The following is a 12,668-nucleotide window of genomic DNA, read 5'->3' as shown; positions in this document are numbered from 1 at the left end:
TCTTCTTCTTCTCATTTTGGAATTGAAAATAAATATCTGCAAGTATTGGGGGGGGGGAGGGCTTCCATTTTGCTCCCCCCCCCCAGTAACTGCAGGACTGAGAGCCCTTTTTGCGCCGGAATAACATACCCTCCAGATACCACCCCCTCCCTGTTCTAGCTTCGTTGCAAGCTCCCAAGGCGGGGGGGGGGGGAGGAATCTGAGGCTGACATGAGAGCCCTCACCAGCAGATCTCAGCAGGATCAGGGCCTCTCGGCTCCTTTTGGGCGGCCTTCAGAATTCCCCGGAGAACGCAATTGACCTCTGAGCGACCGTGCAAGGCAGCCATCCAACCGGCGGAGCTGCGATGCCCCCAGAGTTCTCGTATTTTGTAGCGTTATCGTCTCAGCATAGCGCACTGGGTGTGTGTTGGTGGGGGGGGGGGAGAATAGCCAGTGGTGGTGTAAACAATGAGCTCTTTCACGGGCGAGAGCAGAGGGACGGGGCCTGTCCCTCTGCCAAGGCAGGTCTGCGGCTGCTTCCTAACTTTTGCATGCGTCTGTTTGTGCCTCCTTCTCCCTCTGCAGGGGATGCTGGTGGAAGGTCCCCCTGGCCCTGAAGGAGCTCCGGTAAGAGCCGGGGAGAGGAGTGCAAAACCCCGGGGTGGGGGTGGGGTTTAAGGGGGCAAATGAGGCCTCCATCCTCCTGTCTGGTGGGCTAAGGTCATGGTCTTCTGTTCCTCCTTCCCCACAGGGTATCAGCGGACCACCAGGGACCACAGGACCGCCAGGGCCCCCCGGCGACTCTGGGGAGAGGGTAAGGCTGCCATCTGGAGAAGGAGAGGGGAGAGTTAAGGGCATGAGGCAAAGGAGGCGATGAAGGGCACCCCCTGCCCCTGTGCAGATAAACGTCAGCGTCACAGATGGTTGTATGCAGAGGAAGGGTGGCGAGGAACTAGCTGGGGCACCCCAAAGGGAAGAAGATATCTGGGTGACCCGTCAGAGGGAGAAGACTGGGAGGTGGAGAAGCTGAAGAGGCAACAGGGCTTAGTGAGCTGGGGGAGTCTGTGGCAGAGGGAAGTCCAGACTCAGAGGCAGAAGCTAAGGCTGGAGAGGAGGGAGGCCAAGAGGCAGAGAGGAGTTCGGCTGGGGAAGAGGCACGAGTGTCTCCCCCTCCTGCTGCGACAATCTCCCCTCCCCTCTGGTTTCCCAGGACCAGAAGAGGCATGAAGTGGGAAGAGCAGAGGCAGACATGAGGGTCACGTCTCTGTTTGCTTGGGGAAGCCCTCGAGAGGCGGAGATATAGGCGGCTGTGGGGAGGTGGGGACCTTCGGTCTCAGCAACTCATCCATGGGGCAAGAGCTGACTGAGTCGCTCTGCTCATTGGGCCTGGCACTCCTGTTTTTGCTCACAAGGAGTTCACTCCCAACTGGTAGGGGTGATGCTCTGCCGGCTGGCTCCTGTCGGTTGGTACCCTCGTTCTCCTTTACGGATGTTCTTTGGGGAAGGGCGTCTAATAATAATAATAATAATAATAATAATAATAATAATAATAATATACCCAGCCCATTTGGCTGGATTTCTACAGCCACTCTGGGCAGCTTCCTACAGGATATTAAAAACACCAGTAAAAGATCAAACATTAAAAACTTCCCTAAACAGGGTTGCCTTCTGATGTCTTCTAAAAGTCAGATAGTTGTTTATTTCCTTGACATCTGATGGGAGGGCGTTCCACAGGGCGGGCGCCACTACTGAGAAGGGCCTCTGCCTAGTTCCCTGTAACCTCATTTCTCGCAGGGAGGGAACTGCCCGAAGGCCCTCTGCACTGGACCTCAGTGTCTGGGCAGAACGATGGGAGTGGAGACGCTCCTTCAGGTCTACTGGGCTGAGGCCGTTTAGGGCTTTAAAGGTCAGCACCAACACTTTGAATTGTGCCCGGAAACGTACTGGGAGCCAATGCAAAGGAGAGCGAGGCGCTCTTTGGGGCAAGGGACCCACCTCCCCTTCGCTGCGTGCTCTCTGCTCACGCCCAAGCCCAGATTAATCCCAGATTAAACCTGTTGGAGAGGCACCTGGTTAGCACTCGGGAGAAGAGGATGTTGGACTATGTTGGACTGTTTAAACCAGGCTTGGGTGGCCGTGATCCCCTGGCCGATTGTCGACAGCGTGCTTCGTCGTTCGCACACATGTGCAAACGTGCGAGCCGCTCCTTCCTGCCCCAACTCTGTTGTCCCTCCTTCTCCCCAACAGGGTCCCCCAGGACGCCCCGGCATCCCTGGCTCAGATGGATCCCCCGGACCCCCTGGCACTTCCATGATGCTTCCGGTGAGTCGGAACGGCGGAGAGAGGCCAGCCGGTAGCAAGGTCCTAATTCAGAGGTTGACATCTAGGATCTTCAGGCATTAGTGCGGGGTAGTTCTCGATGACGCTGTGAGCGAGCAATCAGTGCCTTGCGTAGCCAGTTTCTTCAGGGATCTGGGTGGGGTAGGGGTTCTTGACATCATGGACACTAGTCAATCAGAGCTGTGTACAGTGCAGTTCTGCTGCAGACGGATGGCTCTCCCCTAAGAAATCGGCCCTGAAAGGAGTTTGAGGGAAACATCTCCCTTCAACTTGGGTTGGGGGGGGGAATGTGTGGATGTGGGGGTGTTTGGGTGCCTCTCGGTGGAAGCTCAAATCTGCCTCTTCCCTCCCTCAGTTCCGATTTGGGAGCAGCGGAGGTGGAAAGGGTCCAGTCGTGGCGGCCCAGGAAGCCCAAGCCCAGGCCATCTTGCAGCAAGCCCGGGTGAGTCAGGTTTCAGGGGGGAATGAAGATGGAGATGAAGACCTCCACCCTGTTTACTTCCCCTATTAAAGTCCAGGGAAAGGTGGTCTTCCCTTCCTGGTGGCCCACTCAGATTTCTCAGAAGGAATCTGCCTGCCTTTCTGGGGTGGGTCCTTGTCTGACCTCCCATTGGTCTCCCAGGACCCCGAAAGAGGGGGCTGTGTTTTTTTGGGGGGGATGCAATGAGGGACTGTTTGAAGACAGGTGGAAGTCTTTGGGAAGCCTCCATTTAGAGAAAAAAACGAGGAAGAACCCACAGGGCAGAAGTTTATAAAATACTAGCTGGCCCTGCCACGCATTGCTGTGGCTCAGTCTGTTAAATGGAGGCTCAGAGTCCCCCTTCAGACTCCCCTCACCTTCAGAGTCCCCCTGTTTTACGCGTGTTCTGTTTAGACAGCCCCTCTCCCTCCCCACTTATCCCTGTGATTCCCCCCTCCCTGTCCTGACCCATGATGTATCACACCCCCTCCACCCCCGGTTCATCCCTGTGACTGGTCCCACCGTGTCCTGAACTATCCCGTGCCCTCCTCCCCCAAACCCCCACCCAGGCGAGTCAGCACCTCCATTCAACCTAGTCTGTAAAGGCTTCGGCCTAGTACAGGCATAGGCAACCTTGGCACTCCAGATGTTTTGGAACTACAACTCCCACGATCCCTAGCTAACAGGGCCAGTGGTCAGGGGTCATGGGAGTTGTAGTCCCAAAACATCTGGAGAGCCAAGGTTGCCTATGCCTGGCCCAGTATGTAAACGGGAGCCGAGGTGCTGTTGAGAGGGAGGGTTCTATAGGTGTAGTACCAGTGTAGCCGCCGCTAGAGGGCGCTTGTTTGCAACCTGGTTCTTTTCCCAGCATGCACTTTCGTCTGAGTGGTGTGTTTTGAAACACGGGGTTTTGGGTGTGTTACCTGCCAGAGGTGTGACTTTAGAAGAACCTTCGGACATTCGCTTGGGGCGTTGTGTCAAAATTTGAACGCAATCGGTCAAGCTGCTTGGCAGGGGGTTGGACTAGATGGCCCTTGTGGTCTCTTCCAACTCTATGATTCTGTAAGCGGTTTTGGATGAAAAGTAGACACAAACCCACATGCCCTTTTTACATTTTTATATATAGACAATATGCCTGGCATAGAAAAAAAAGGAGAGAGAGAGAGAGAATTTTTTATCCCTCTCTCATAACGCTTCCTGAATCTGAATGATGGAAGGTTCAGGACAGATGAAAGGAAGTCCTCCTTCGCAGAGTTAAACTGTGGAACTCCCTCCCACCGGAGTCAGGGATGGGGTTGCCAACCAGAATGGCATTAAAAGAGGGTTAGGGTCCGGGAGGAGGAGAGGGCTGTCGGGGGCTCCTAGCCAGGATGGCTCTGCTCTCCCTCCGCAGTCAGATTCAGCTGCTTCTGAATCCCACTTGCTGGAAACCCCAGGAGGGGAGGGGGCTGCTCTTGTGCTCAAATCCTGCCTGCAGGTTTCGCACTAGGGCGCGTGGTTGACCACTGCGAGCACAGGATGCTGGCCTAGGTGAGGGGGCCCTTTCTTATGTTTCTGTGGCGCCTCCAGGCCCAGAGGCAGTCTATCTGGATCCCTAGTTTCTTAGGGGCATTTGTCCACTGTGAGAATACGGGATGCTGGACAAGAGGGGCCCCTGGCCTGATCCGGCAAGGCTCTTTCTCTGCTCTTAGGAGTCCTTTCCCTTCCCAGGGGCACTTGTGTCCAAACACTCTTCGGGTGATGGTCTGGTACGAACACCATAACCTCTCCTCTCTTCCCATTTCTTTCCTCCGCAGCTGGCCTTGCGTGGCCCACCAGGACCCATGGGCTATACGGGTCGTCCTGGACCCCTGGTGAGTATTTTGCTTGGCGGGGGGGGGGGAGCGCTCGGGTTTGTTTCATGGGGCTCAGAGTAGAAGGACTTGGGTGTGTTTGGAAGCTCACCAAAGAGCCGCCATCACCCACTTTCCCGGGACGACGGCTCAGTAAATCTGAAATCTAACAGTGCTGCGGATGTTTGAGTTTTGGACCAAGACCTGGAAGGAACCAGAGTTCGAATCCCCCCTCAGTCGTGAGGAAGAGCACTGGGTGTGGCAATGCAGTCGGGGCAAAGAGGGGCGTCTTCAGCACCATGAATTGGGCCCGGAAATGAAGCTGGCGACCAGGGCGTCTGTTTTGGAAATGGGGTGTTTCTGTGAGTTCCAGCCAGCAATTTGGCCACTGCATTTAGGAGCAAGTGAAGTTTCCGAGTCGTCTTCAAGGGCAGCCCCAGACAGAGTGGATTGCAGTAGCTGAATCAACAGCTAAATGCTATTATGGGCTGCATCAACAGAGGTCTAGTGTCCAGATCAAGGGAAGTCATAGTCTCACTCTATTCTGCCTTGGTCAGGCCCCACCTGGACTATTGTGTCCAGTTCTGGGCACCACAATTTAAGAAGGGTGTTCACAAGTTGGAACGTGTGCAGAGGAGGGCGACCAAGATGATCAAGGGTCTGGAAACCGAGCCGGATGAGGAACGGTTGAAGGAGCTGGGTATGTTTAGCCTGGAAAAGCGGAGACTGAGAGGAGATAGGAGAGCCATCTTCAAATATCTAAAGGACTGTCACATGGAAGAGGGAGCAGGCTTGTTTTCTCTTGCTGCAGAGGGTAGGACTCGAACCCATGGCTTCAAGTTACAAGAAAGGAGATTCTGACTAAATATCAGGAAGAACTTTCAGACAGGAAGAGCTGTGTGACAGTGGAAAGGATTCACACAGGAAGTTGCGGACTCTCCTTCCTTGGAGGCTTTTAAGCAGAGGTTGGACGGCCATCTGTCATGGATGCTCTAGTTGAGGTCCCTGCTTTGCAGGGGGTTGAGCTAGATGACCCTTGAGCGTACCTTCAAAGTCTACAATCCTAGGGTTCTATACTCCAGTCTGGAAGTTACCAGACGATGGGCTACATAGAGCAGAGCTTTCCAAACTTCATGTTGGTGACAGGCATCATTTCGCAGCACAGTAATTCAGTTTTGCATCATTTCGCGACACAGTAATTCAGTTTTGCATTATTTCACAACACAGTAATTCAGTTTTGCATCATTTTGCGACACAGTAATTCAGTTTTGCATTATTTCACAACACAGTAATTCAGTTTTGCATCATTTTGCGACACAGTAATTCAGTTTTGCATTATTTCACGACACAGTAATTCAGTTTTGCATCATTTCGCGGCATATTAATTCGGTTTTGCATCATTTCGCAGCACAGCAATTTGGTTTTGCATCATTTCGTGGCACAGTAATTCAGTTTTGCATTATTTCGTGACACAGTAATTCGGTTTTGCATCATTTCACAGCACAGTAATTAGGTTTTACTAGCAAACTGGAGGTTAACATTCGCCCAACTCACCGACACACCGCAGCCGAAACACTAGTGTGTCAAGAAACACAGTTTGGAAACCTCTGACGCAGAGTTCGCCACCTCGATCTCTTTGGAGGAAAAGGTGGGATACGAACACAGCCAATGAACCAATTCGAATTTGTTAGTTGCTTTATCTTCCCAAGGGCAGCCCAAATGGATAAATAATCACCGTACCGAGCCCTTCAGAGCTAAGAATGTCTTTCCTCTTTTCTTTCCTCTGTCTTCCAGGGTCAACCTGGCGGCAACGGCGTGAAGGGGGAGCACGGAGACTTTGGTCCCCAGGTAAGCCGACTTCCCAACCTGAGCTGGGAGCCCCCTGCCATCGCCCCAGCCTCTCCTCTCCCCCCCTGTGCCCCCCAAAATCCCCCTTTAGCACAGCTGCGTCGTCTGACCTCCTTCCGTTCAAACGAATCCCAAAGCGTCTGATAAACAAGACATAACAGCAGCACATCGGAACGTCGCAAGCTCAGTGTGAATTGTAGGAGAGAGCTAGGAAGTCGCCGGTGAAACAATTGCAAAACCATTTAGAAAACAACTAAAAAAAAATAAGCTGAACGTGACAAGTACAATATAAGTTGTGTTTTATTGGACTCTCCTTCCTTGGAGGTTTTGAAGCAGAGGTTGGGTGGCCATCTGTCATGGATGCTTTAGCTGAGATTCCTGCATTGCAGGGGGTTGGTCTAGATGACCCTTTGGGGTGCCCTTCCGACTCTACAATTCTATGGCTCAGGCAGACCCATTGCACCCCACCCCAGAGGACCTGCATAGGAGCTTTTGCTTATTTGTTACCGAGTCCAAGCCGCGTCCTTGCAACAAGGGAGACCAGACCCTCCAAGTGTCCCTATTTTCCAGGGACAGCCCCTGATTTACAGAAGCCGTCCAGGTTTCTGATTTGACCCCAGAATGCCCCACTTTTCCTTAGGACGTCCCTGTTTCCATGGGAGAAACGTTGGAGGGGATGGGATATTCCCCAAACCAAAGAAAGTAGCAAACTGCTGCAATCTACATGTTCTTGGGTTGGGGTCATTTGGCTGCTGCCCCCCCCAGCCTCTCAGATTCCCCCCCCCCCAAAAAATCTAGTGGCTGCTACAGACCTCAAATGCAACAGAGGCTGGGCAGCTAGTGGGGGTACGGGACACCTACCCAATTCCCCACCCCTCTTTCATGAAGTCCGAGGGTTTCCTCTCTCCTCTCCCCCCCCCAAATGTTTGGGGACAAGATGGGGCACCCTAATACAACCCTCTCTTTCTCCACTTAGGGTCCTCGGGGTCCACAGGGGCTGACCGGACCCCCAGGGAAGTCCGGCCGCCGAGTAAGTTTCTGTTTCTGATGTTTATTTTTCATTTAAACAACAACAACAATGGAGGCAGGTTGCCAACTTTAGCCTCCCCTGCGACCCCAGCATTGTGGTGGGTTAGGCTAGATGACCCTCGGGATCCCATTCCCGCTCGGCGATCCTACGGTCCCGAGCGTCCTGAAAAGTAACGGAATAAAAGTAAAAAATAACAGTAGTGATTTGCTTGAAAGTTAGGTGGGACGAGCCTTTGAGGGGGTGACGTTTTGGGAAATTTGGGGGCGGATTAAAAGGAAGGACTTCTTCATGGAGTGAAAACTACGGAACTCTCTGCCACAAGAGGCATTGATGACGGCCACCCACATGGGTGGATTTAAAAGAGGATTAGGCACATTAATGAAGGACCAAGCCGGCCTGTCGAATGCTTCTGAATCCCAGTTTCTGGAAAGCTGCAGGAGGGGAGAGGGCTCCTGGCTTCGAATCCTGCTTGTGGATTTCCCAAAGGAATCTGGTCGGCCGCAGTGAGAACAGGATTCAGGACTAGACGGGCCTTTGGCCTTCTCATGTTCTGATGGAGCCTCCAGCACCAGAAGAAGTCTATCAAGATTCATGGGCCCCTTTGTAAGGGAGCCTGTGAGATCCATCTCCCCCCGTCAACCTGCCCCTCTCCCTCCCACAGGGTCGTGCTGGAGCAGATGGTGCCCGGGGGATGCCCGGGGAACCGGGCAGCAAGGTAAGACGATCCCTCTGGGCATTGCAGAGGGTTGGGCTAGATGGCCACGAGGGGTCCCTTCCGACCCAACAATCCTGCCATTCTAGACAAAGGGCCTTTGGGAAGTTGTATTTGGGAATGTGGTTTCATGAGGACTAGTGCCCTCCCCGCGGGATTTGCCATCCTGACCTTGTGAGACGGGGTCACCCTGCCAGGAACCTTTATCTTCTCTCTCTCCGCAGGGCGACCGTGGGTTCGATGGGCTTCCAGGCCTTCCAGGGGAGAAAGGACACAGGGTAAGTGAAATGGGGGAGCCTGCCAAATAGCTCACGTCTGTCCAAAGCACTGCAGGGGGGTGGGCTCGATGACCCCTGGGGGTCCCTTGCAACTCCACCATGCTGTGATTCTAACTCTTGGAATACCTGTTTTGCATCTGCATTGGCTTTGCTCCAAGGGAGTCCTGTGGAAGTCCCTGCCACTGGAGATTCAGCAGGAACCCTCCGTGCCAACTCTTAAACTCCTGCTAAAAACTTCTCGATTCTGCCAGATCTGTGCAGCCATTTGATTATTACACGGATTCCTCCTTCCAGAGGGGTTAATTTTTTTAAGGCTGGTGTTTATTATACAGTTTTATGTTTTCATTGCCATAAACCGCCTTGATTTTTAAAAAATAAAATACTACATACACTAATTCATTTTTTGAATAATATTTTCCGGTATAAGACGTTCGTGTGTGTTATATTTCACTAATAGATGCCTTTTTTAAACAAACATTATTATACCCTCTAGTATGTGCATTTTTGCATATATCATCTGGGTGAAGAGAATTTCGGAAAAGTGCAAATTTTGAAGGAGTAATTCCGTTTTGGCTTGGGCATCGTCCCAAGGAGTGCAAATTAGGCGCGCAAATCAAATTTCTTACCCCACCCCTGGGGGCATTAATTTAAATAATAATAATAATAATAATAATAATAATAATAATAATAATATTATTTATACCCCGCCCATCTGGCCAGGTTCCCCCAGCCACTCTGGGCGGCTTCCAACAAAACACTAAAATACAGAAATCCATCAAACATTAAAAGCTTCCCTAAACAGGGCTGCCTTGAGATGCCTTCTAAAGGTCTGGTAATTGTTGTTCTCTTTGACCTCTAGTGGGAGGGCATTCCACAAATTAATTCATCTTTTTAACAAACAAACAAACAAATATCTTTTGCTTCCCAGCTTGTTATTCATTGGATATTTTTTTTAAAAAAAAGAAAATAATGGCTACTAATGCCTCTGGATATCATGGCTGGGAATCGCAGGCGGGGAGAATTGCTGCATCCCATAATAGGCTGTGAGGACAAGATCCTAGACTAGATGCGCCCTCCCTCCTTAGGCCTGATCCTGCTGCCACGGGGCTAATAATAATAATAATAATAATAATAATAATAGTACTTTCTGACCGCTCCCTTGCAGGCGGACGTTCAACAGGTGAATCCTTCCACCCTCTCACTGAATGCACCTGTTGAACTTCTGCATCTCATCCCTCTGGATGCTCAGATGGAGCCCCAAAGAGCTCGGGTTTCCTTGCCCCTTTGGGAAACTACGGTTCCCAGAGTCCCTTGGGTGAAGGAGGCGGGGCCAGCTTAAATCGGGGCCTCGTCCAGAGGGTCTGCTCTTCTGTGTCTCTTGTGACCAGGGTGTCTCTGTCTCTCTCTCACCCCACACTAGGGTGACTCCGGATCTCAGGGTGTTCCTGGTCCCCCCGGGGAAGATGGCGAGAGGGTGAGTACGGGTGGGAAGAGAGGGGGATTTGGGGTGCAGTTGGGGTTTGATCCGACAGAGGCCTGTCCCTCAAGGGGGCGTAGAAAAAAGCAGAAACATTCGAGGGGGCGGAGCGAGGCCCCTGTGAGGTTGCAAGTTTGGGACTTCTCATCTTGGGAAAAAATCCTGGAAGAGGAGGAGGCATGGTCGAAATTTACAAAATTATGCCTGGAAGGGAGGAAGTTCTTTCCCCTCTCTCATAACACTCGAACCGGCGGACATCCAGGGAAGCAGAATGTGAAAAAGGTTCAGGATGAATTTTAAAAATCACGCAGTTCATCGTTAACCTATGGAACCCCTTGCCCCATGATGGCCACCAAGTTGGGTGGCTTTACAAGGGGATTGGAGAAATTCCCTGAGGGGGGGAAAGGGCTATTCATGGCTGGGGGCAGCGAGGCTTCTGAATCCCAGGAGGGCAGAGGGCTCTTGGGTTCGGATCCTGATTGCCAGTTTCCCACAGGGATCTGGTCAGGTTCTGTTAGGACAAGATGCTGACCTAGACGGGCCCCTTTGGGCCAGATCCAGCAGGCTCTCTCTCTCTCTCTCTCTCTCTCTCTCTCTCTCTCTCTCTCTCTCTCTCTCTCATTTTGCAATTTTTTTAAAATAAAAAAATCTTTTTATAACGTATATAAAACAGAGAGAACACTTATAATCCCAGGCAAAGATCAACAGGTGAGAAAGAAAACAAGAATGAGTCCAGTTGTACTTGAGTTAAAATGAAAAAGTCCAAGTATTGGACTATTGGTGTTACCAGATTGTCAAGAATAGGCTCTTTCTGTGTTCCAAGATGATGAAGATGATGATGATGATAATTGTGGCTTCCAACAAATATGAAAGCATCAAAAACACCAAACGTTAAAAACCAAGTATATGCATTATTTTTCAACCTTGAGGACTAGTAACCTGCCCATTCAAGAGCAGCAGGAGTGGAGATTCTCTGACGTGACCACTGGCCTGAGAGCCTTTACACAAACACAGGGGGGTTTTGGGGGGGAGGGGGGAGGCAGCACCCCCTGAGATGAATTCTGCACATGCACACAGACACTGTTGTTCCCCTAGCTCCTTTGTGACTCTGTCTCCCTTTTCCCCCCGGTGCAGGGAGATGACGGAGAGGTCGGCCAACGCGGGCTTCCTGGAGAACCGGTGCGTATTGTCCCTTTTCGCAAGGGATCTTGGGGTCTGGCCAAGTCTGGGGGCCCTGTTGGCGTATCCCAACGGCGGGGGCCCCGTCCTCCCAAGCAACGGACAAGGGTGACGAGGGGGCAGGGAAGGCAGGGACCCCTCGCCCCTAGGGTGGTGAGTCCTCGCCTCTGAAGTGGCACAGTCCTCCTGAGAGCTGGATCTGCCAACAAGGCCTTAAGCCCCTCCCTCTTCCCCGGAAGCCCCACCCACCCTTAAAATAAAGGTGGCTATTACTATTTCAAGTATTGTCAAATTTCTGAATGTTACATCAAGGTGATTCGTAGCTGCTGTGTTTTGAGGCCGTACAGTAGACTGTGTCTTTTTTATTTTTATTTTTATTACTACTACTGCAATTTTTTGAATCCAGACCAAGCCCCATTACCAATCCAGGGGAGAAAACAACGACAACATTAATATTTGTACCCCGCTCACCTGACTGCGTTGCCCCAGTCACTCTGGGCGGCTTCCAACAGATATAAAAACACAGTAAAACGCTGAGCATTAAAAACAAGGGCCAGCAGTGTGATGCAGCAGATTCCTGCCATGCAGAGGGTTGGACTAGATGACTCTAGGGGTCCCTTCAAACCCAACGATTCTACGATTCTAGGTGTGTGCCTGACCTTTTCTCTCTCCTTTTCTCCAGGGGCCCCGAGGTCTTCTTGGCCCCAAAGGACCCCCAGGAATCCCAGGCCCTCCGGTAAGTGCTGGTAGGAGGGGGTTTCCTGCCACACTGAGCTGCACCCCCAGCCCCCCATCGCTAACCACCTCTTGTGTCTCTGCTTGTTCTCCTGACAGGGTGTGCGTGGCATGGATGGACCCCACGGCCCCAAGGGGAACCTGGTGAGTAGCCCCGGGGTGCCTCGCGGTGGGTGCTGGGGGGGGGCTGCCCTCCCAAACTCCCCTGGGAATCCAGGACTCAAAAGGCCACTCAGCCGAGAAGCTTTGCAGGCTGACCTCGGGCTGCTCGTGGTCTCTCATCCCAAGGTTGTTGTGAGGACAAAATGGGGAGCGGGTGATCCCACGAGATCGCCTTTCCCCACTTCCCCCCCCCCCACTGGACCACTTTGATCGACTACTACAAGGTGCCACATAAGACACTTCCCACGTTTGTAAGAATTCAATATTTGGTGGTGGTGGCATCTACACTTTGGAACTCTCTGCCTCTTGATCCCAAGAGGCTGCCCGCTTTTGAGCGCCTGCTAAAAAACATCCCTGTTTTGATAGATGCTAAAAAGTGGGCGCGAATTTTACCCTGCTTTAGTATTTTAACTTTCTGTATGTGTTAAAGCAGGGCTGTAGATTTCTCTCGGTTGTATGGTTTTCTCTTGTTGAAATCTGCTTCGAGGAATTTGGGGTTGTTGGGTGTGTTTTTTTTTAATACAGTCAAGCGGTCTATAAATTTCGGGAAATAAACAGAGCGTTAAAAATACACTGTGTATGCTTCCGTGGAGGAAAGTGGCTGGGGATATCGATGTCACCAATGAGTCAATTA

The 12,668-nt window shown here is 51.7% G+C and overlaps 2 protein-coding genes across 2 annotated transcripts in view; both read left to right on the top strand.

Annotated features, from left to right (window-relative positions):
- LOC118081372 (class II histocompatibility antigen, M alpha chain) overlaps positions 1 to 12,227 on the top strand; it is a 129,661-nt gene extending 117,434 nt beyond the window's left edge. The window contains exon 6 of the transcript XR_015948548.1: positions 12,212 to 12,227. The gene's annotated coding sequence lies outside the window, so the exon portion shown is untranslated. The remainder of the gene's footprint in view (positions 1 to 12,211) is intronic.
- COL11A2 (collagen type XI alpha 2 chain) overlaps positions 1 to 12,668 on the top strand; it is a 73,037-nt gene that overhangs the window by 18,045 nt on the left and 42,324 nt on the right. The window contains exons 10-22 of the mRNA XM_088662572.1: positions 567 to 608; positions 733 to 795; positions 2,229 to 2,303; positions 2,677 to 2,763; positions 4,578 to 4,634; positions 6,408 to 6,461; positions 7,438 to 7,491; positions 8,153 to 8,206; positions 8,428 to 8,481; positions 9,902 to 9,955; positions 11,093 to 11,137; positions 11,820 to 11,873; positions 11,972 to 12,016. Of these exons, the coding sequence (XP_088518698.1) occupies positions 567 to 608; positions 733 to 795; positions 2,229 to 2,303; positions 2,677 to 2,763; positions 4,578 to 4,634; positions 6,408 to 6,461; positions 7,438 to 7,491; positions 8,153 to 8,206; positions 8,428 to 8,481; positions 9,902 to 9,955; positions 11,093 to 11,137; positions 11,820 to 11,873; positions 11,972 to 12,016 (738 nt within the window). The remainder of the gene's footprint in view (positions 1 to 566; positions 609 to 732; positions 796 to 2,228; positions 2,304 to 2,676; positions 2,764 to 4,577; positions 4,635 to 6,407; positions 6,462 to 7,437; positions 7,492 to 8,152; positions 8,207 to 8,427; positions 8,482 to 9,901; positions 9,956 to 11,092; positions 11,138 to 11,819; positions 11,874 to 11,971; positions 12,017 to 12,668) is intronic.

This window comes from Zootoca vivipara, chromosome 2, assembly GCF_965207765.1.
Source record: "Zootoca vivipara chromosome 2, rZooViv2.hap1.1, whole genome shotgun sequence".
In the NCBI taxonomy this organism is placed as follows: Eukaryota; Metazoa; Chordata; class Lepidosauria; order Squamata; family Lacertidae; genus Zootoca; species Zootoca vivipara.
Note: the sequence above shows the minus strand (reverse complement) of the source record. Positions and strands in the feature narration are given on the sequence as shown.